General features: G+C 37.8%; 1 protein-coding gene across 1 annotated transcript in view; it reads right to left on the bottom strand.

The window, feature by feature from the left end:
* clstn2a (calsyntenin 2a) overlaps positions 1-21,282 on the bottom strand; it is a gene marked incomplete at both ends in the record, with an annotated part of 177,969 nt that overhangs the window by 14,926 nt on the left and 141,761 nt on the right. Inside the window, 5 exons of the mRNA XM_079244427.1 lie at positions 1,331-1,493; positions 15,496-15,617; positions 16,268-16,525; positions 17,061-17,246; positions 19,907-20,056. Of these exons, the coding sequence (XP_079100553.1) occupies positions 1,331-1,493; positions 15,496-15,617; positions 16,268-16,525; positions 17,061-17,246; positions 19,907-20,056 (879 nt within the window). The remainder of the gene's footprint in view (positions 1-1,330; positions 1,494-15,495; positions 15,618-16,267; positions 16,526-17,060; positions 17,247-19,906; positions 20,057-21,282) is intronic.

Below are 21,282 nucleotides of genomic sequence, written 5' to 3'. Positions count from 1 at the left end.
CTCTCTGGCAGGCTGTTCCACAGTCGAGGACCATAACAATGGAAAGAGGTCTCACCGTATGTCTTAGTTCTGACTTTAGGAACCACTAAAAGGCTAGTACCAGAGGACCTCAGGGTCCGCGAAGGCTCATAATTAAAAAGAAGGTCAGATAAATAAGAAGGCCCAAGACCATTAAGGCATTTATAAACAAGTAAAAGAATCTTAAAATCAATCCTGAAACGCACAGGAAGCCAATGCAGCGATTTTAAAACTGGTGTAACGTGTTCCCGCCCTCTGGTCCTCGTCAGAACTCGTGCCGCTGAATTCTGTAGTAATTGTAGGCTGGAAAGAGACTTTTTAGAAAGACCAGAGAGCAGGGCGTTACAGTAATCTAATCTACTGGATATAAAAGCATGCATCAGCACCTCTGTGCTGGCAAGAGAGAGAAATGGGCGGACTTTGGCAATATTTTTTAGATGATAAAAACCTGTTTTTGTTACATTTTTTATGTGTGGAATAAAATCCAGCTCAGAGTCAAGAAGAACACCCAAATTTCTCACACACTGGGAGGGATTAAAATGTTGCAATTTTGACAAAAGGATCTCTCTCTTGCCTTCAGAACCGATAATTAAAACTTCAGTTTTGTCCTGGTTGAGCTGTAAAAAGTTTGCTGCCATCCATGACTTTATATCTGAAATACAATTTAAAAGAATATTAAGTGGCTCTAAGTTATCAGGGGACACGGTGATGTAAAGCTGTGTATCATCGGCATAGCTGTGAAAATCAACGCCGTGTCTCCTGATGACGTCCCCAAGTGGTAACATATACAGGTTAAAAAGTAACGGGCCTAAAATTGATCCTTGGGGAACCCCACATTTTATTTCATAGGTTCGTGAGGAGCATGTATCCATACTTACAAAAAATTGTCGATCCGAGAGGTAGGAATGAAACCACTTAAGAGCAGTTCCTGAGAGGCCCACCAGACTTCTGAGCCTGTTCAATAAAATCTGATGATCTACTGTATCGAATGCAGCACTCAGATGTTGCATTGCTGTGTAGTCATGGAAAACTTATAAACTTGTGATTTTAAATGAGTTAATAAGATGCTGCTTTTACATCAAAATGACACAGTTTTTTCTCATTTGGTGTGTAGGGAATGAATGAAACCACAAATGTGACATTAAAACAGGGCTGCACATAGAAAAACACTCCAGTCAGATTCAAGTACAGCTGCAAACATTCCCAACAACACAATGCAGCAGCAGTTCCCATCCAGTTCCAGTGTGTTTAATGCCTAGAGCCTCTCAATAAACTAAGCCTTGGACACACACATTCATGGACACACACTGACCTTGCCAGCAGGCGCCCACAGTCAGCTGCGTATCAATCTTTGAGGCATGGATTGGCCAGTCATCCGTCACCAGGTACGGTTCATAGGTCACACCATCCACAAAGAGTGTCACTGCAGGAAATTCTACGTTGATTACATAATAGTGCCATTCCTTGTCACAGATCTGCAGAGGAGGAAGGAAAGCATATTGTTAAGCTACAGTACTTTCTGTTACAGGCCAAAAAACATTATATATTCAAATAAGCCAGCGATCCTGATGTGCAAACACACAAAAATAGGACAGCTTAAAAAATGCATTCCTTATTCATGTTTATTGGGGGGTATTTAGGTTATGAATGTTCTTCTTGTGCTGGATTATGGTTTTAGGTTGTTGCTGCTATGAAAATGATCATGTTTACTGTTCTTATCTCGTCAAAAATTGAAAGTGTACCCTTGAACGCTGCCCGCCTGTCTGCCTTCAGTGAATGGTAAAGTTTTGTTTTGCTCCCTGGATCATTTGCTCCATGTCGTTAGATAACTAATGAGGTTTCTAATTATTGAGCAGTTCATTAAAAGCACTCAAAGAATAACAGTAACAGCAACACAACTTTTATCAGCCATCTGTAAAGGTTTATCATGTGTTCTTGCATCTGTCTTTTCCAATCACAAACACACACACATGTGCTCTTTCCAAGAGCCTGGAAAAACATATTATTACCTTTGCCATTATGGAGTTTGATCTTAATAATTTAATTAACCTGCTAATAATTTGACAAATTTTCCCTGTATAAATTCTAATGATTTACAGAAAATTGCGCAAAACGCAGATATACGACTTATTTTAGATGGAAGAAAAAACTAGTACATTTTAGGCTTTTTTTTTAATTTAATGACAGATCTGAACAAAAACTTGAAAAATCTTGACATTAAGGGAGTTTCTCCATTAAGATATAAATCTGAAAAAAAAATATATATAAAAAAAAAAAATTATGAGATTCTAATATATAGAATCTCATTATATATAAATATATATATATATATATATATATAAAAATGTGAGCTACAAACTTTACATTGTCTCCAGATGTGCATGTTAATGATGCCAAGTTTATGGGTAGGAGGGAATTTACTAGTAGAAAAGATTTATGACATAAATCATTAAATGTCATGTAATATTAACAAAAACAAACAAACAAACAAAAAAAAAAACCTAAATATAAATTTGATTAGAATCTCATTTATAGCACTATTAAATACCAACAGTGCCATCTTAGCTTGCCTAACCTGACCTGCAATTTCACACAACATTGCTACAGAACTATGGTTCTGCAGGGGAAGGTCAGAGAATACACCAGCATGAAAAAATTAAAAAAAAAAAAAAAAAGCCTGTAGCACTTCATGTAAGGACCTGCGTCCAACTGGACAGTCCACTAGCACCTACAATGTCTTGTACTGTTTGATTTCGTGCTTGTGTTGTTCTCATTCATATGTAAGTCCCTTTGGATAAAAGTGTCCGCTAAAAGACTGTAGAATAGAATAGAATAGAATAGAATAGAATAGAATAGAATAGAATAGACCATATTGTTCTAAATCATGCAGTCTGTGAACACATGTTTTCATGTAGGCTACCAGTTTCACTGTAAGAGACTCTTGTGTAACAGAATAAACTATACAGAAGCAGATGCAATGATGAACTGCAGTGCGTCCACCAACAGCACGAAGAGACTCAGGAATCAACCAGTCAGTCTGCAGTCGGCCCGTTTCTGAAAAGTCTGCGTGTAAAAAATGTTTGAGTTGGAAATTATATTATGAAATTAGGTACCTGCAGGTTCCGGTTTAACCTGTGGGACACATCAGATGTGAGCTGCATTTTCTGACACCAATTGTATTTAAAATGTCTACATTCATGTAAAGTAAATAAAAATGACAAGAACTTCATGTTGCTTTGTGATTTGAGCATTATGCAGTGGAAACAGCAAAACAAGAACTAAAACTATGAGCTCAAGGAAAAAATAAAATGGTGGGATGCAATAAACCCACCCGACGAGCAGTGATGTGCATAAATCACGGGGACAAGCAGATGTCTTCAGAACGAGTCCAACTCTTTTAGGGGTGTCTACACTGAATGCAAGTACAGTTCAAAGCGTATTTAGAAATACATCCCTGATTATGGCTCCAGCATGTGTTTTTCTCTAACTGATCTGGTGTAAAGGCTTTGCTTGCATTAAGAGAAATCAATTTATGTTCACTGTAGAGGAGAAAATCTGCTCATTTAAGATTCTCAGAGACACACAGCAGGAAAAGATACAACATTTACATCGATTTTCACTTTGTTAGATTTCTCATTAAGGCCACACACACACGCACGCTCACACACTTCAGCTTAAGTTGTGATAGAACTAATGGAGACGAAAATTGTTTGAGAGCAACCAGAAATCTCCGGAGATGTTAAATGTAGGATGAAGTTTTACTGTGTAACGAGTGCAGTAAGACAGGATTTCCAGTAGAATATGTCAGAGATGCTGCTTAGCCAGTATCACAAGTTTTCTGAACACCATTCCTTTTTCATGGTTAGTTTCATATGATGTACTTTGGTGTTATCATCACAGTTTCCATGCTTGTATGGGTACTTGACCGGACAGGCAGAGCAGCCTTTTCATTCAGCTGCTGGTTAAACAACTGCCTGCAAAGGTGGGAAGAAAATGAATGTTTCTGGAATTACCTGCACTGTTAGCGTAGCCACTACCTCCCCCTGTACTGTACTTGATATTCTCAGCTCAGAAATTATTTGTATTTGAAAGCTCATCCAGAGAGTTTCACAAATGCAAAGTGCATAGATTGTTTGGGGGCGCAAAAATAAATCATAACTACCCTTCTCCATTGTTGTCTGTGTAATGATGAAGACGGCAAGATTTGATAACGTTTGCAACTTTCTTCACTCTGTTAGAAATGCCCCATCATTCAGCAAAATGATTTCTCTATTGCTAAGTTGCATAAGCAGCTTGTAGAATTGATTTACCTTCAACTCCAGATGACACTTGGGATCCCATTATGTATTTTTGAGAAAATTTCACTCTTTAAATTACATTCTTAAACAGAAAATACACAAAATTTACTTTATGATTTTACTGTTTTACTCGTCTGTCAATTTATTAAAAAAAAAAAAAAAAAAGGAAAATGCATGTTTATTTTTACACACATCATTCAATAGTTACCCACAAAATTTAAAAAAAACAAAACAAGACATGTTTGCATGGGATTTGATCTCCTCCACGTTCTCCTTCATGCTTTCTCTTGAGTAGAGAACTGTAATAAACATGTCCGTTATGAAAGTGTTGTCCTTGAAGGTAACATTTGGGTTGTACGAAAATACACTATTTTCTTCACAACCACCATTATTTTTCCACTTAGCAAAGTAGTTTTGATTTTAATTCCAAACAAGCACGGTGGTGTTTAACCCTAACAGGAAGTAGCTTGGCTTATATGAGGGCGATGGTCACCTTTCATAAACACTTCTTTAACCATGAGCTTTATTTAATCTCTAAACTGGTGATGATAACCTAAGAAGTGACAAGAGGTGTAACTTGTTACTAAATTACAAAACCCAGTGCACATCACTATTACACAAAGTGTGACTGAATGTCCTCCTTATGAGGATTGTACATTTCTTACAGCGGCACTACTGAACCTTGACACCCCCTCGCCCCCTACCAAAGGCTAATTCAACACCTGTCATACCTCCTCCCTTTTCTCTGAACTCTCCATCAGTGAAAGCCTGTCCGATGTCGACTCATCTTATCTCTTACTCTGCCACTTTAACTTTCTGCTTCTGAGGAAAACGACTGAAAAACAGACTTTACAGCTCATCTTAATGGAGTAGAATTAATGATTACTGTAGCTGCAAACATTACTACTACAATTAAGAAACATCAGCCTCTAAATTCAGGGCAGCAGTTAGTTTGTTTAAGATGCTGTCTGCTTTGAAACATCAGAAATTACATTGGCACAATACAAATCCATGCACACAGATTATCAGTGAATACAATCAGTAATACTCTGAAGCTGCTGGGGCGTGTTTAAATACAAGCTGTATGATTGAGAACATATTATTGTAAGAAGTTGGAAGTCTTCTCCTCTGCATCAGTGTAACAAAACAATGAACCGTGAAAGCTGGTTTTAAGACCTGCTATAGATGAACAGTCATTACTGCAATCGCTCAACAGAAATGAAGTTACAGAGTAACAAAGAGCAGACATGTATCAATGCAGATGAACTCGAGATTTTTCTCAATAGAATTTTTGTTCCAGTTTGGACCAAACTTCATACTGAATGGCTGTCTCCTGAATAATTCCCCCGTATAAAAGATTTACTACTTCAAAAGTTACGTTCTTTTTCTAAACTTTTTCACTGAATGAATGAACTGAAAGGCCAGATGGTCATTTTGAAAGACCTGTCAAATGAAACCATGGTAACAATAACAACAAAATGTCAAATATAGTTTTGACCCTGAAGTTGGGAAAAAAGCAGCAGCATTTCTTCCTTTAAGAACATTTTTCATCCAATTTGCATTGTACTCATTATAATGTAATTCATTGTAACTACAGGGGATTAAATGAGCCATTAAAAACCCCTTTTCCTCTGCAGGAACTTCTGTTACCTGGGATTGTTAACTGGGATTGTCACATTAAATTTTCCCTGAAAAAGTTTCAAGTTAACGGCCAAGACGCTTTGGATTCCCGTGGAGCTTTGACGGTGGGGCTGTGTTATGAAGAAATCTGAACATACCTGCAGCATTACTTTTGTTCACTGCATGCTTAAACTCTGGGTGTTGATTGTTTAAAAAGACGTGGAGCAATGGGAAGTGGATGGACAACAAGGTCCAGGCTCTTTTCTGCGTATATGCATGCTTAGGCAGGTTTTTCCCCTGGCATTTACATCACCTACCATCCATAATTGTAATTGCAATAGGAATATTGGACACAATGAAACCCTAAGTGAAAGCTTACTGGGAACAGAAGTATAACTGACTTACAGAATCAGAGTGCTGTCACACTAATAAAAAAGAACTGGGACCTTGTCACATTAATGTGAATATTTTATTGTAAGAATGGGAAACATTTAATGTTATAATATATTTTATAAGATATTTTATTGTTATAACATGACAAGTTTTATTGTAAGAACATGAAACACAAAGTAGGGTACTGTATTCTTGTCAAGCACAAATGTTTCATTGGTTTTTATGACGAATTAATTGTTTTATTTTATTGTTGTGCAGGAATGTGCAACACACCACACCTGCCTCCATGCAGTGAGATGGTCCACGTGTCTGATTGTGTGTATCACTTTTGGTTAACATGTACCAGTGGTTACACCCATGGCCTTGCTGTCTTCTGAAACTAAAATGATAATTATAAAGTCTTAATGACCCACTAGGATGGGAGAATAAAGCTGCCAGCAGGAAGATGTATCTTGTCTGGTCTATCACAGTGTCCTCCAAGCTTCACCATCCCAGTCTCTCTGATGAAGAACCACTTAATCCCATTTAAACATTTGATTTACATCCACAGCTTTCTGACTCAAAGATGAATATGGTTTATTTTCTACATTTTCACAACATAATCTATCATATTATCATGATATAAGATGAATGTATTTGCAATAAAACGTATGTTATAACATGATAAATTTCATGTTTTTATAAAAAAAAATTGGACTGTGATAAGGTTCCAGACTTTTTTAATTTGGGTGACAACTCTACACCTCCGTACTGATTAAACCAGCAAACTAGCATAAAAAAGATCTTCAAATGTTTAATATTCGATATGTTTGGATGGTTAACTGAGGAGTTTTTGAAATTGGAAGGAAAGTGAAACTTTACCAAAATAAGTGAAAAGAATAATTTTCTCAGGATGGTCTGTAACTAAACTGTCATTAATTAAAATATCTGAATTCACCTCAGACAAAGTGCACTTGTGTGCGTCTGACATACTCTGCCACGTCTTTGACAACACAGCAGTATTTAAAGCTCTGGGAAGACAGCAGGTTGTCTGTGACTCATCCTATAATTAAAATGATCATAGTAATTATGGAGATATTTTTCCAACATTTTATCTGTTTTAAAAGTGTAACAGATGAGTACTGTAGAAAGAAATGTACTATTTGTAGATTTTCAATGCAAGACTTCAATAAAACACACTCTTCAGACATTTATGAGGCAACTTTGACCCCAATATTCACATAATCTCCTAAATGCTATCAAAGTGTCAAATTTAGATGATTATTTAATGATCAGTTATGTTACACTTTCATATCCCTTGACTAGACAAATACCCCTGCATCAATTTCCAATATTGGGTTTGTTCTGTTCACACAGGCCCATCTCAGCTGTGATCGGGTTGGAGATGGTCACACTCTGGACATGTCATCAGTCCATCATCAGGCCAACACAGAGACAAATAAAACAAGCAACCAATGCAAGCACTAAACAGGCACAGCGAAAGCATGTAAATGCCACACAGGAAGGTTGAGTCAAAGTTCAAACTGTAAACTTTATGCTGTGAGGTGATGATAATAATCATCACAACATCACGCTGCAACAAGCAGAAGAATATGTATAACATAAATAAAATGAAATACATAAATATGTAAAAAAAAAAAAAAACCAAGTGAATACTAATGAATAAACCTTACTTCACTGAGCCAGGATCCTGTTTGTTGTTTATACTACCGTGCAGAAGCGGTGCTTTATGGATGAGAATAAAACAGCAGAGATATCTCACGGCAATGTGCTTCAGATTATTTACGAGAGGCTGTTACATCATATATATATCAGCCCAAAAGAAGGAAGAGTTTAAGAGCCCATTGGACCTGGAAAAATCAAACAGCCTGGAGACTGAATTAAGGTTTTCAAGACCTCAGGCAAAACAATTAATGCTGCCTGCTACGCATCAGAACAGTTAAAAATAAGCACAACTGAGTCCCAATTCTTTTATATTTTGAGGAATTTTATAACAGAGGTTATATGATCGGTGAAGCAAAATGGATGCAAACCATACACAACCCCTTTATTCACAGGCAGCATTAGCACATTTTAAATCTGCTGACATAAACAGAATAACGAGGACATTCAGCTAGCTGCCTGGAAGCTCCTTAATAAGGTCAAGTTTATTTTAGTTCGCTGGAGAAGTTTCAGATGCAGGGGGAATTCTTTAAATATATACAAAAGATTTATGATGCTGCACTGATCCGTTTTTTTTTTCTAACTTACATCTTCTGGCAGGAGATTAAGATTCAACAACTTACTTCTGCCTTGTTATAATGCGGGCTGAAATGAGTATTTTATATCATGCATGCTGTAAAGACACTAACACAGCAGGAAGTCAGGTTGTTTTCTGTAGGAGGAGAAAATGTGATTATCAGCATATGTCATGCAGAAACATGATCATCTCGCCATGGCAAACCATTGTGGTCACATCTTAGCATTATAGAGAAAGGACCAGGCAGAGCACAGATTGACAGGCTCTTTATGTTGTGTTCTGCATCAGCTGAGCTTCTTCTTTAATAGCTAATAAATCTATGTAATGGCTTCTGGGCTTCTTCTAAATGGATCTTGGTATCACATTTTCCTTTACATTACTCACCTACACCATTTGGATAGCTTGCTGCATCTCCTGCAGCTCACTCTGGACAGTGAAAAACCACATTAGGTTTTAAAGATGCACTATGTGACTTTCAGGCTTTCCTGATAATGCAATGACATTTATTATGCACATTTTCTGGGGGCGTCACTGCCCAGCAGCATGCCGAGACTCAGAAAACACACTTGGCAACTTTCACCTCCGGGATGCTGTGCGACGTTGCTGCTGAGTTCTGTCCTACACACCACATTACACGCCAGCAAGCAAATCTCGGCAAAACAGTCATTTTAAACATGCACCATTTCTGATTCAGTGACAACACACAAGAAGACGTCATTGGAAGAGAGGAAAAGAAAAAGAAAAATAGACAAAGCACGAAATAAAACCAGAGTCAAGACAAAACTTTTACTGTCTGGAGTGAGTTCATTCCATTGTGTGTTTTTGACACATGGCGGCATGACGGGAAGACCTCGGAGTTTGGGTTTTGATAGATTCACTGTTGCTGTTTTAGTTGCTTTCTTGTTTCCTGTTAGTTTTTGTAACGTTTTCCTCTTGTGGATTCTGTTTGCTTCACTTCCTGTTAAGTCAGCACACCTGGTTTAATTTGCTTCACCTGCTTGTAAGTTCACCTCAGTGTAAAGACCCCTTGGTTTAATTTACTTGCTGTCAGACTGTCGTTTCCCAAGTGTTGTTCTTCAGTAAGTTTGTGTGTCTTTTTAGTCTTCCTGTCCTGTTAAGTTATTTTCATCCATTAAGGTGTGAATTTAAAAATACCCGCCTGATCAAACAAAGTACCCCAGACTACCCAGGTTTATAATAAACCCTTAACCCTTTTTAAGCCCAACCGAAGAAAAAAGTGGGGAAAAAAATGTCTCATCTTTTTAATCCGAAGTCTTTGCTCCTTTTAACGACAATGAAAACATGTGAGATGTCAACCTTATTGTAGTTTTCTGGTTTCTGGTGTCCACCAGGGGGGAGAAGACAATTACTGGATTAGGTTAGGTGGGTTCAGGGTTCTGAACAAGGTTTTACCATCAAGTGATGTGAAAGGTGTAAGAAACTGTATGCATAAAATATTATACTTAATATATTTAAGGCAACTGTTGCTGCCCATCAATATGGGAATGGTTATAAAGCATTTTTCAAAGTATTTCAAGTCCATCAATCTACCAGTGGAAAAAAGTCAAAACAGCTGACAATCCTACCAGGAGGAGTTGAAGTCCCTAGAAGTTCATCCCAATGTCAAGATATAGAGAGGAAAACCTAAATCTCAGATGTCATGGGGATTAGTTGCCATGTTATTGTTAAATTTCATGATTATTCAATTAGAAGACTGACCAAGTATGGTCTGTTTATAGTGTCTATAAAGAGAAAACCTCCTCTGTCTAAGAAGACAATACAGCACCGCTCACGTTTGCAATGTTGCATCTGAACAAACTATAGCACTTCTGGAGCAATGCACTCTGGACAGATGAGAAACAAACACAGTAAATTCGTACAAATTATAGAGGACAGCTGATGATTCAGGCTTGTTTGGGAACCGAAGGACCTTGACACATTTTAGTCATTGGTTTAACCATAAACTCTTCTGTATACCAAAGTATTCTGGAGTGAGAGATGAGACAATCTGTCTGTATGAAACTGGGTCATACAACAGGACAATGATCTCAAGTACATCAGCAAATATACCGGAATGACAAATGACAATATAGCAAAAGTCCAGTTAAGTCAAAGCTGTTGTATGAAGGGGTGGTTTTCGTTTTTTTAATGCACTGATTTGTCATTTTGGTTCACATAAATAATTGAATTTAGTTTAAATATCATTGTGAATGATAATATTAAATGTCTCCGTACTACAGCCAGCATATGTATTATTCACAACATCAGAAAAATTATGGGCTCCTTTTCCTTACAAGTATGACTGCTATCCCTCAGCACATTCAAGGCATTTACATGTCTGTGATGATGTGGTTAAGGTGCAACATATGATGCACCTATTGGACACAAACTCCAGCTAAATGCGTAAATGAAGGCTTCTGAAAAACGGTGGAAACAAATGAAATGAAATGCAATGAAATGTTTATGCTGGAGGCAAACCCCAACATGTTCTCTGATGCTCTCTTCCTTTTATGTTGTGTTGCAACAGATGTGTGAAAATGTGAATTACCTTGACGTGCATTTGTGTGAAAAGCCGACAGCATCTTAAGCTTTCGTACAGAATGACATGCAAAGTTACAATGATTTGTTTAAAAGAAAATGGAGTAAAAAATCAATGAACAATAACACCAGATGAAACATAATGGACACTAAACGGTCATTTTTGTTTATCTAAATGAGATTTTTTTTTTTTTTTGTCTAGACTGGATCTTGGACATCCACTCCCCACAGTAGGGCTGAGAATGACCTACCAGCTGCCAGGCAGACAGGTATAATCAATCAGGCTTTTTGCCTGCAAGCTGTTGATGTCAATCTCCGAGCCTCTGTGTGAGATGTTAAGGTTGGCAAATGTGTGTCTCAGTCAATAAAAAGTGAACTGTACTCAGTCCTGCAGCCCTGAGTGCAGTAACCTGATTTAAAATTCACATGTGCACCCAGGTGTTATCTTCCCATCAATGCTAATCAAAGCCAGAGCTTATAAGTACCTGTGACTACTGTAGAGGCAATTGATTGGGGACTGAATGCCAATGAAATCCTTTTCTATTCCATTCAAAAGCAGGATTTCAGTGGGTGTTGGTGGGTTTTGACCAGTTCAAACTGATTTTAATTTTGTGGTTAAGATGATGCTAAATAACTCTCTGAAGCAACACTTCAGTACATCCTGATATCTAGAACAAACAGAAGAGAGAGACAGTACAGCCACGCACCACCACCATCTAAACCATCCAATTAACCTCTTAAGAAGCAAAACATGATTTCTAATCAACACAGAGCAGAGAACAAGCTAGGGTACAATGGCCATGGTGATAGCAGGGAGATAAGGCAGATAACGGTAGATGTGTTACTGACAAGCACAGAGAGTAATCTTGTTTCACTCCAGCATGAAGGGACTATTACTGATGTACAACATAAATGATAAACAGCGGGGGGTTTCTAGAGCGTCCAGGCTTTGCAAATACCAACAATTCTGAGGCAAAAGCTTGATTTTACCACCATTAATGTTGAATAAAGCTCTTTCTTTTGTCATCTTGAATCTCGTGTCTAAGCTGAGATAAATATTAATTACCTGTCTCTCATCTTACTGCTCATGCAATATTTGCTCCATGCCTGCACGGACCCTGCTGTGAGTAAACAGGAATTGAATTCATTGTCACACCTCACACACTTGCTGTAGTTGGACAACCTACAGAGCCATACAAACCTAATACTCTGATATGAAAAAATGATTCAGCTTCGTTTGTGACTGCCTTACTCACATCTGCTTTGTGACTTCGATACCACGTCAGATACATCTGCTCTTGCTTTGGCTTTCAGGGCAACTGAAGAGGAAACATTCATTTGAATAGGTATATGTGACTGAGTGAATATCCCAAGGACAGCTGGATAGCGCTGATAGGCCTTTCACACGCAGAAAAAATGGATAATGTGAATAAAGAAGAGAGATCCATCCTATGGTCCATTACTGTGACTGGAAAAGAAGACGAAAGATAAGCATACTGCGTGCGTGGGTGTGTGCGTGAGATTCACAAATAAGTCAGAGCTCGTAGATGTGTGTGTAAAGGTTTCTGTCAGATGTGACATTCCTTCAGTGTTCGATCGATGAGGAAAATGGAAGCCTCTTTCTCCCTCACTTTCTCTTTGCCAGCTTTCTTTCATCCCACTCTACCTCACCTCTCTTGGGATAAGAATGGCAAAATCAATAGAGCTAAATGGAGTTGCCACGGAAGCCATTGAGTGTCCTTACTAAGTGCTGAAGCCATGACATCCAGCAGCCTCCTCTCCTTACACTCCTTTTTCAACAGTCTTTACTACTACTGTCCCCATTATTTGCTACAAGGTAAAACAGCAGCTTCTGCTCGTAGTTGGCCCCTCAGGTTCTAAAAACTCTAAATGATAAATGATAAGTAGTGGAAAATAGGCAAATGTGTCCTCTTTCGAAGCCAACTAAGATTTCAATGTGGAATTTTAGGTAGTTCCACAGGACTCATTACACCCGGAATAAAAACTTTTTACCTCTTGGGATGCTGAATTTGAATCGTGAACATAATAGACTTTTACAGGATATCACATCCTGTAAATATACAGAAGATTTTCAAGAAATGAAATAGATTCAGTCAAACTGTTTTACAGTTCAACCATCATTTGACGAATAGTTTGTGTCTCCTCAGCAGGAAAAGAGGCAAGCTCTCCACAGTATGTCCAACTTTTTGGACAGAAACAATAGTGCCTACAATTCTTCACTTACTTTAAAGAAAACTGATTATTTTACTGGAGAAACTGACTCTGAAATGATAGAAGGTATGAGTCAAATTAAGATACAAGTAGTATTTGATGAATCAGAAATGGCTGGAGCTGCAAAACTAATTTCTGTCAATGAGAAGTATTACAGAGGTCAAAGTACCTCCTGGTACATGACTGATCACTGCTTTCGTTTTGTGTCAGTGTAAATCATTTTGATTTGTTCAAGTTTAAAGTTTCTATTACAAACTGTGTAGTAAATCAAATTTCTCTTCATAAATGAAAGGGTTAAACACAAACTCCGTCCAAAGCAAATCACAGAAGAACAATTAAAAATGTAAAATGATAGAAAAAAAGACTCAGAGAAAACATAAAAGATTCAAATAGTTAGAAGCAGTCTGAAAAGAGCAGCAATTAAAGCAATAAAATAATTTTAGAAGTATGTTTTAAGACTTGATTTGAATAGTGTATCAACATTGTTTTTACCCACACTGGGAGCTGGTTTCATGAGAAACGAGCCTGAAAACCAAAATCTACCAAAGGAAGCAACATTGGCAGCAGTGAGTTCAACAGAATCACTGAGTTTTTTTTTTTGTTGGTTTTTTTTTTCATTGTGTCATTCTCAATTTTTAGACCAATTTGCATTCATATTTAATGAGTGTCTACACTGGTGAATAACATCATCATAAAATATGTTTGACTGCACTGGATGATGGAAAGAGAATAAGATGGAGCTTGTGAGATGGAGAGGATGATTGTTTGCATTCTGCAGCCTGGATGCCCTCCTCTTTGTCACATTCACATCTGAGGGCCTCCAGGGAGAAGAACAGTGGACTGTGGAAAACACTTTTTGATTTACCTTTGGCTTAGAACAAACAAATACCTGGCTGAATGGTGGACTTAAGTAAAATGCATTTAGCTAAACCTGTGGTCTGTAATAAACTTCTTTCCTGGCAAGAACCCACCAGAAAACAGTCACAGGTAGCACAAAGAAAAAACACTCACTGCGGTGTAATTTCCCACAAGGAATGGTTAATATACCCCGTGATATAGGAAATGAAGGTGCAAAAATAACTATTTCATTTGAGATGTTATGTCTTCACAAATCTTTGGGTAAAAATCCCAAACATAGAGTCTTAGGCTCTTATTTCCACATGCAGATATAACATCACACACAAATCTCTCATGTCAACATAGTGAGCTAAACTCATTTCCTAACAGTTTAAAGCAATTTTAAGGCATTACTAAATCATTTCAAAAAGAGGAGGAAGTATCCTGTATCCCAGTGGTGAACAAGTAGATTAAATTCAGATTAGATTCATAACTACCATTGATTATTACAGGACTTAGCATGGAAGAGTCTGTTATAATGAGAGATTTCCCTCCAGCAGAGTTCATTGGCAGCTTATCTTTAAAACTGTTAAGATTATATCTTATTATATATAGTAATATTTCTTTCTACTTGGTGATTGCTTAGAGAGCTAGAGCTGCTGAATATGTTATAGCTGCTGGAGGATTCTCATTCAAGCTTTCACTTCAGAGACTCATTTAAACGTGGCTGCTCCAACGTGGCTCGTCTGACCCTGATTGCAGTGTCTTAAAAGGAGAAGGCAAAAACAGATGTCTCTTTGAAGGCTTGACATTTACAAAACTGCCTGCAGTGCAGCTTACGTAATGCGAAGGTTTTTGAAAATGCCAGCAAATGCATCTGTCTAACTCAAGTAGGAGAAACACAGAACAACATTTGGTCCGAATGGAGCCTTTTTGGTGTGTTCTACAGTAGCTGCAGTGTATGATGCAACTCTATTGCACAATACAGGACTGAACACATAGCTTTACTGCACAGAAGTCTGACAGCTCTCCTGAAACATGACAAATAGTGGAGACTTCCCACTTTTGGTCTTAGTGCCTGGGTGTACATGTGTCCACAGGACCAGGCTGTCAGCTACTTTCTTAACCCTTGGTCTGACTTGAGGAAAGTGATGGAGCACCTCTGGTAATGAGACTGGAAAGTGTCTCTCTTCACTACATAAACAACAAAAGCACATCTCTTGCTGTAGAGAACCATCCTAAAGCCTGTGTTCATTCTCAGGTTTGGCAACGACAAGCCGACACAGAACAGCATGCATGTTTAACAGACATGTTTCTCACCTGCTCCAGTTTCCAGTGGAACTCAGCAGGTCTGAAAGCGTCAATCTGTGTAAAATCTCTTCTGAGCAGAAACACCAGGCGACAGTTGTGGACATACAAGGAGTAATGGTGGCGGTTCATCTCTGCAACAAGAAGATTGTACACATGCTCAGTCACAAAAGCACATGATTCTAGTTAAATATAACCATGGACAAAGAGCGCTGAATTGACTCATGATTTTTATTTTTGGTGAAGGTGATTGATGTTTTAAAAAGTTTTTATTGAGTATAACAGTTTAAAAGCGTAATATCTTTTCTCTTGGCTGCACAAGGTTCACAAGTCTGGTTCCTGTTATAGCAGGTCCATTCTGTTTGGCAACATTACCTTCATGCTTCTTTTTTACTGCTGACAAACTTTATTGTGATCAGCCTTGTTTGTCTGTGCATTTTTTTGTGTATTGGAAATAAAATCTTTTAGTTTTCTTTTTATGGAAGCATTGTAAAAATATAGGATTATACACTTTATAAAACTTGAATTTGTGTTTTCAATTGTCTGAAAGAAGTAATCGTCAGTTTCCTAAATATTCCTAAATATTTAACCCACCTATAAGTATTTAAATCATACATAATTATTACATACATAATTATTTAAGATAAAAGATGTTAGAAATACATTTCAATAACTGACTTTGCGTCTTTAACATTGGTTTGAACTTGTATTCACAAATATTTTAATCAATGTCAGGTTCCCAGGTTTTCTCTTAGCAGTGAGTAGTTGAGAGACCATCTCTCACCTGTCTTGTCAGAGTTGCAAAGCAAAGTTTCTTTCTCAGCTCTGAGTCCAGGACTGGGCCCGTGTTTCATCCATGTTGCTATGGTAAATTGGTCCGTCAGATTTTGGGGCACCACATGACCTGGAATATTTGCAGCCTGATGCCCGTCAAACCTATAGATGAGGTCGCTGTCTCGTCCGTTGTCAGTGAGCAAAGACACCGTCCAGTTTGTGGAAGCGCTGGGGGCAGGGAGAAGATCGGTGCTGCCTGATGCTGCACCTAAATAAGCCAATCAGAAGATACAGCATTGCTGGCATTTCACCTCAACTAGCACATATAAACAAGCCTTGCTAGAGACATTTAATTCCATTCTAAATGTTAAATATACAAGCACCTAAATATATATATATATATATATATATATATATATATATATATATATATATATGTGTATGTATGTGTGTATGTGTGTATATATATATATATATATATATACATATATATATATATGTTTATATATACGTTTATATATATATAAACATATATATATATATATGTGTATGTGTGTGTATATATATATATATATATATATAAATAAAATATATATAAAATAAATATTAAAATGGCATAATGGTAATCAGTAAAATAAACTAATGAAAAGGTTAAGATATCATGATGTAATTTTTTTTTTTTTTTTAAATTAAAATCCCGATGTGAATATTCTCATAATCCTCAGTTATTAAAAAGCACCTCACTATCTAACAGGGCATCCTTTTTTATTTATACTCCTTCTCTCTGTTTTTGCTTTACTCACCACAGAGTTTTTGCAGAGACTTTTCAGAGTATGTTTCACGGTCACAGCCCTTTCCGATGTGATTTGTCTGCAGCTCTACCATCGCCTTCACACCAGACAAGGGACCTCCGCAGGTTTCCAAGTGCATCTTGGGAAACAGCTGCTTGCTCCCAGTCCCTGGCTCATAGTCCACCCGTTTGTTCCAGCCTTAGAAGATCAAAATGATTGGAATAGTTTGTGCATAGACACTAGTGTGTTGTATGTAGGTAGTCTCTTTTCAAATAACAAGTTATGTCCTCAGCATGACTATAGAAGTGAACTGAACAATGTCAGTAAGGATAAATGCTTCATATGGGCTTCACTTATCAAATTTAGACAAGTAAATAGTTCACTGAAATTGACCTTTTTCTTGAAGCAGTTTTCTTCCTCACTTGATAACACAGACAGAATGGGGTAGCTAAACAATGTGGATTTACTGAACTGGGACAGCTAAGTCAACTATTACAAGAAATGAACAACAAAACTGCATTTTTCTACGCTTGGTATCAAAATCAGCATGACGGTGGAGAAAATGACAAGCACCTAAAGTGGTTGGCAGCTTTGGAGCTTGAAGTTTATACGGTGAAATGTTTCACAGGTCAAAGATGTTTAAGGTCAAAGAGAAACTCAAATCTTGCTTTTAAAGCATCTTAAAAGAAGCTAAGTTTGTGACCAAGTCCTGCAGCCAGTATCATATTTTTATTTTCAGAATGGTAAACTCTGTGTGTACAAGACACCTTCAATTAGAGTGCTGAAAAACATTCACCCCATAAATGTGTGTAGACCTGTGTGCATCGCATACCATATGTTTTGAGATAAATCACAAAAGGCAACAGACTGTGATCAGGTAAGTAGAGGTGAGTTGGAATATCTACTAGTACCAAGAAGACATGTTCAAAAAGCAGCTTCGGAAGCATTACTAACCTTCTGCACAGACAATAAATGAGGTCACAGTGGAGTGTACAGAGAAACTGGTTTGAATGCATCATTGCATTATGTTTTATTCATAGTTTGAAGCTATCGGTTAATGGTTTCAGATGAAGCCTCAAATTGGCTAACAGCTGCATTTTATAGCTATATCTATTTGCCAAATTTATAAAAAATGAATGGAACATTGATGAAGACGTTATCGGGAGGATCATCTTTCACATCTGGCCGATATTTTTCTGTGAGTGGTTCCATGTTCTTGATTAACCTATACACTATGTTTGGGTCAGAAATAGCTTCTGTCTCTTTTTATTCTCATATGGCTTCATTCACCAGGCCTTTTGTGCTAAATTTTTAATGTTAGGATGACCTTTAGATGAAAGTAATGTGCTGCTTCACTGCCTGAATGTATTACTATTTCACACAGTCCCTGAACTCTTCAGCAATCTGCTGACCGAGATTCCCTCTGCGATTCCGCCTAATCCCTAAACAACTTCATTCACATCACTTTGAAAAAGAGATGTGCTTGTGTTGATAGATCTTGTGTGTAACATCATCTCTATCACAGTTTAACCACCTGACCTTATGATAAAAGGATCATCTTTTGTACCTGTTCGTCATTTTTAGTCTGATATCCCTAATGTGGTTCAGAAAACATATTTGAGATAGTGTTAGAAAAAAAAGGCGCCACATTTAATTTATTTTTTAAGTCAAAGGTGGTCCAATGACTGTGTTGAATGTAAGTAAGAACAACCTAGTTATTCCAAACAACAGCCTAACTGGGAGCTTCATTCTAACTCCAAGTTACACAAGATATTTGTTTTACATTTGGGACATTGGCAGCAGTGCTTAAGATCTCCTGCCATCACAGAGATGCAAACTCAGGACATCTTTCCATGTTTTCACTGACTGGCAACAACTATGTCACCTGATTTACAATAAAATGGCAAATTCACTTTCTTATCAGTTCGACCAGTTCATAGCCAGTTTCATACCAACGCTGACAGTGTTTGTCGGACCAATGGAAATATGTGAGTGGGAAACAGTTTTCTTTTCTCTCTTTTTTTCTTGGCTCTTGATTAAAGCCCTGAACATTACCAGTGAGTATTAATGTCCTATAAATTACACAACAAATAATTTCTGCTGCAGGATAGTAAATAATTTAACATTGCTACAACGTGTTTCATAAATGTATCAAGTGATTTACTCTCCAATCAAATTATCTGTTGACTTTACATGATAAATAAATATTTCTTTTCTGTTTTAGATGACAAAACTGCAGCTCTGTATGAAGTATTAGGTGTTTTATTAGGAACAAATGCAGCATAAGATGATTGGACGGGTCATTTAAACAGATGACAAAGATCTGTGTTTTTTCCTAAGGCGGTAAAAAAGCCAGCTCTCTCCCCATTACTGGAACTTTGTTTGCTTCCTTTCTTGAACTGTCTGTCCAGTCACCTTCTCTCGTCACCTCGTTCTTCACCCTCTCCTCTTATCTTACTCTCTCGTTTGAGTGTGAGTTTGATTCCTGAGATGCTGTCAGTGCTGACAGGTGAAGCAGCAGGGGAGATGGGCTGATTCGAATGCCAAGATGTTGGCATGTTAAAGGAGAAAGAAAAAAAAAAAAAAAAAACTCCAGTCAGCCTCCCCTGCGAAGGTTTCTGTCAGGTACTCTGATTTCTGAAAGAGACATTCATTCTAAAATGATATCAAATTCCTTCCAAGCAGAAAATATGTCAAAAACTGCTTTGAATTGCCTGCCTTCATGTTAAAGGAATTTCTTAGATTCAGGTATTTAAGCAATGCGTAGGATTCCTTCTCACCGACACAGTCATAAGGCAGTTCTTGTTCATCACAGCAAACAGTGAAAATATTACATTGGTTGCCTCTGTATCTCTGACCTTGCCATCCCGGCTTGCAGACGGGCTTGACTTCAATGTGCACCACTGCATCCTCCTTGGCTTTCTTCTGACCACAGTCGAACGCAGACACTATAATCTTGTAGCTCTGCTGTTTGTCGTAAGCAAGCCGCTCTGTGTTTCGGATGTTACCTGAAGGGAGTAAAAACAATGGATGAGGATGAGGATTATTTACCAACCTGGGAAATTAGAATGTTATGTTCATTCAACAATAAGACGTAATGACTGCTCTGCTGAGCAATAATTCCAACCGACTTAGTGTTTAGGAAATCACTCCTGAAAAAGAGAAAAGAAAAAGGAAAGACAAGTCTCGCTTCAACAACCTTGTATTGCATTTGAATACAAAAACTCTGTAGGCAGTCAGTGCAGAAATGCAATGATGGATTATCTCCAGTGGTCACCGAGGTAACAGTGTAGAAACAGTGAGAGTGAGACAGAGGAAATACTGCAGGGATGTGGATTTTTACAAACATGCCTCGGATGTCACCGCTGGACGTGGTTTTATATTGAGGTCAAAATCTTTCAGCGCAACCCACTAGCGGCAATGGACATTTTAAAATATCATAATGAATTATTCTTCTCCTTTTCTGTCATATCTGAGATTTGACACTAACAATGTGTCCTGTTGCCAATGCATTCAAAATACCAAATGACCAACATGAGCTTAAATATCATAACAACCGCTTTTACAGATACAAATTTGCACCTTTCATTCATTCATGTTCTGAACCTCTTAATCCAATTCAGGGTCACGGGGAAGCTGGAGCCTATCCCAGCAGTCTTTGGGCAACAGGCAGGGTACACCCTGGACAGCTCTCCAGTCCATTGCAGGGCCACACAGAGACGAACAACCACTCACGCTCACCCTCACCCTCAATTAGCCTAACATGAATGTCTTTGGATGGTGGGAGGAAGCCGGAGTACTCGGTGAGAACCTGGAGTACCCGGGAGAACATGAAAACTCCACACAGAAAGGCCACTGACTGAACCCCTCCCCAGCCAAGGATTGAACCAGTGACCTTCCTGCTGTGAGGTCACAATGCTAACCACTGTGCCACCATGCAGCCTAAATTTGCACCTGTTGGAATAAAAAATTGTAATTTGGATTAGACCGTACTGTGATATTCTTCATTTTTTAAAAATATTTCTTGCTGTTTATTGTCATTAGAAATAAAAACAAACAATACAAATTAAGTCTGGACGTTAAAGCAGAGAAACTTGAGGAACTTATGGAAAAGTATTATGAAGGCTCAAACAAATAACAAAAAAGTGTATTTTCATTTGAAACATCACTGTAAGAAACTTAACAAGGTTTGCTAAACTTGTGCGACCAGAACAGGGATGACAATAGATGTTTC

Source organism: Telmatherina bonti (genome assembly GCF_933228915.1).
Source record: "Telmatherina bonti genome assembly, chromosome: 7".
Taxonomy (NCBI): Eukaryota; Metazoa; Chordata; class Actinopteri; order Atheriniformes; family Telmatherinidae; genus Telmatherina; species Telmatherina bonti.
The sequence above is the reverse complement of the archived record's forward strand: the minus strand, read 5'-3'. Positions and strand labels throughout refer to the sequence as shown.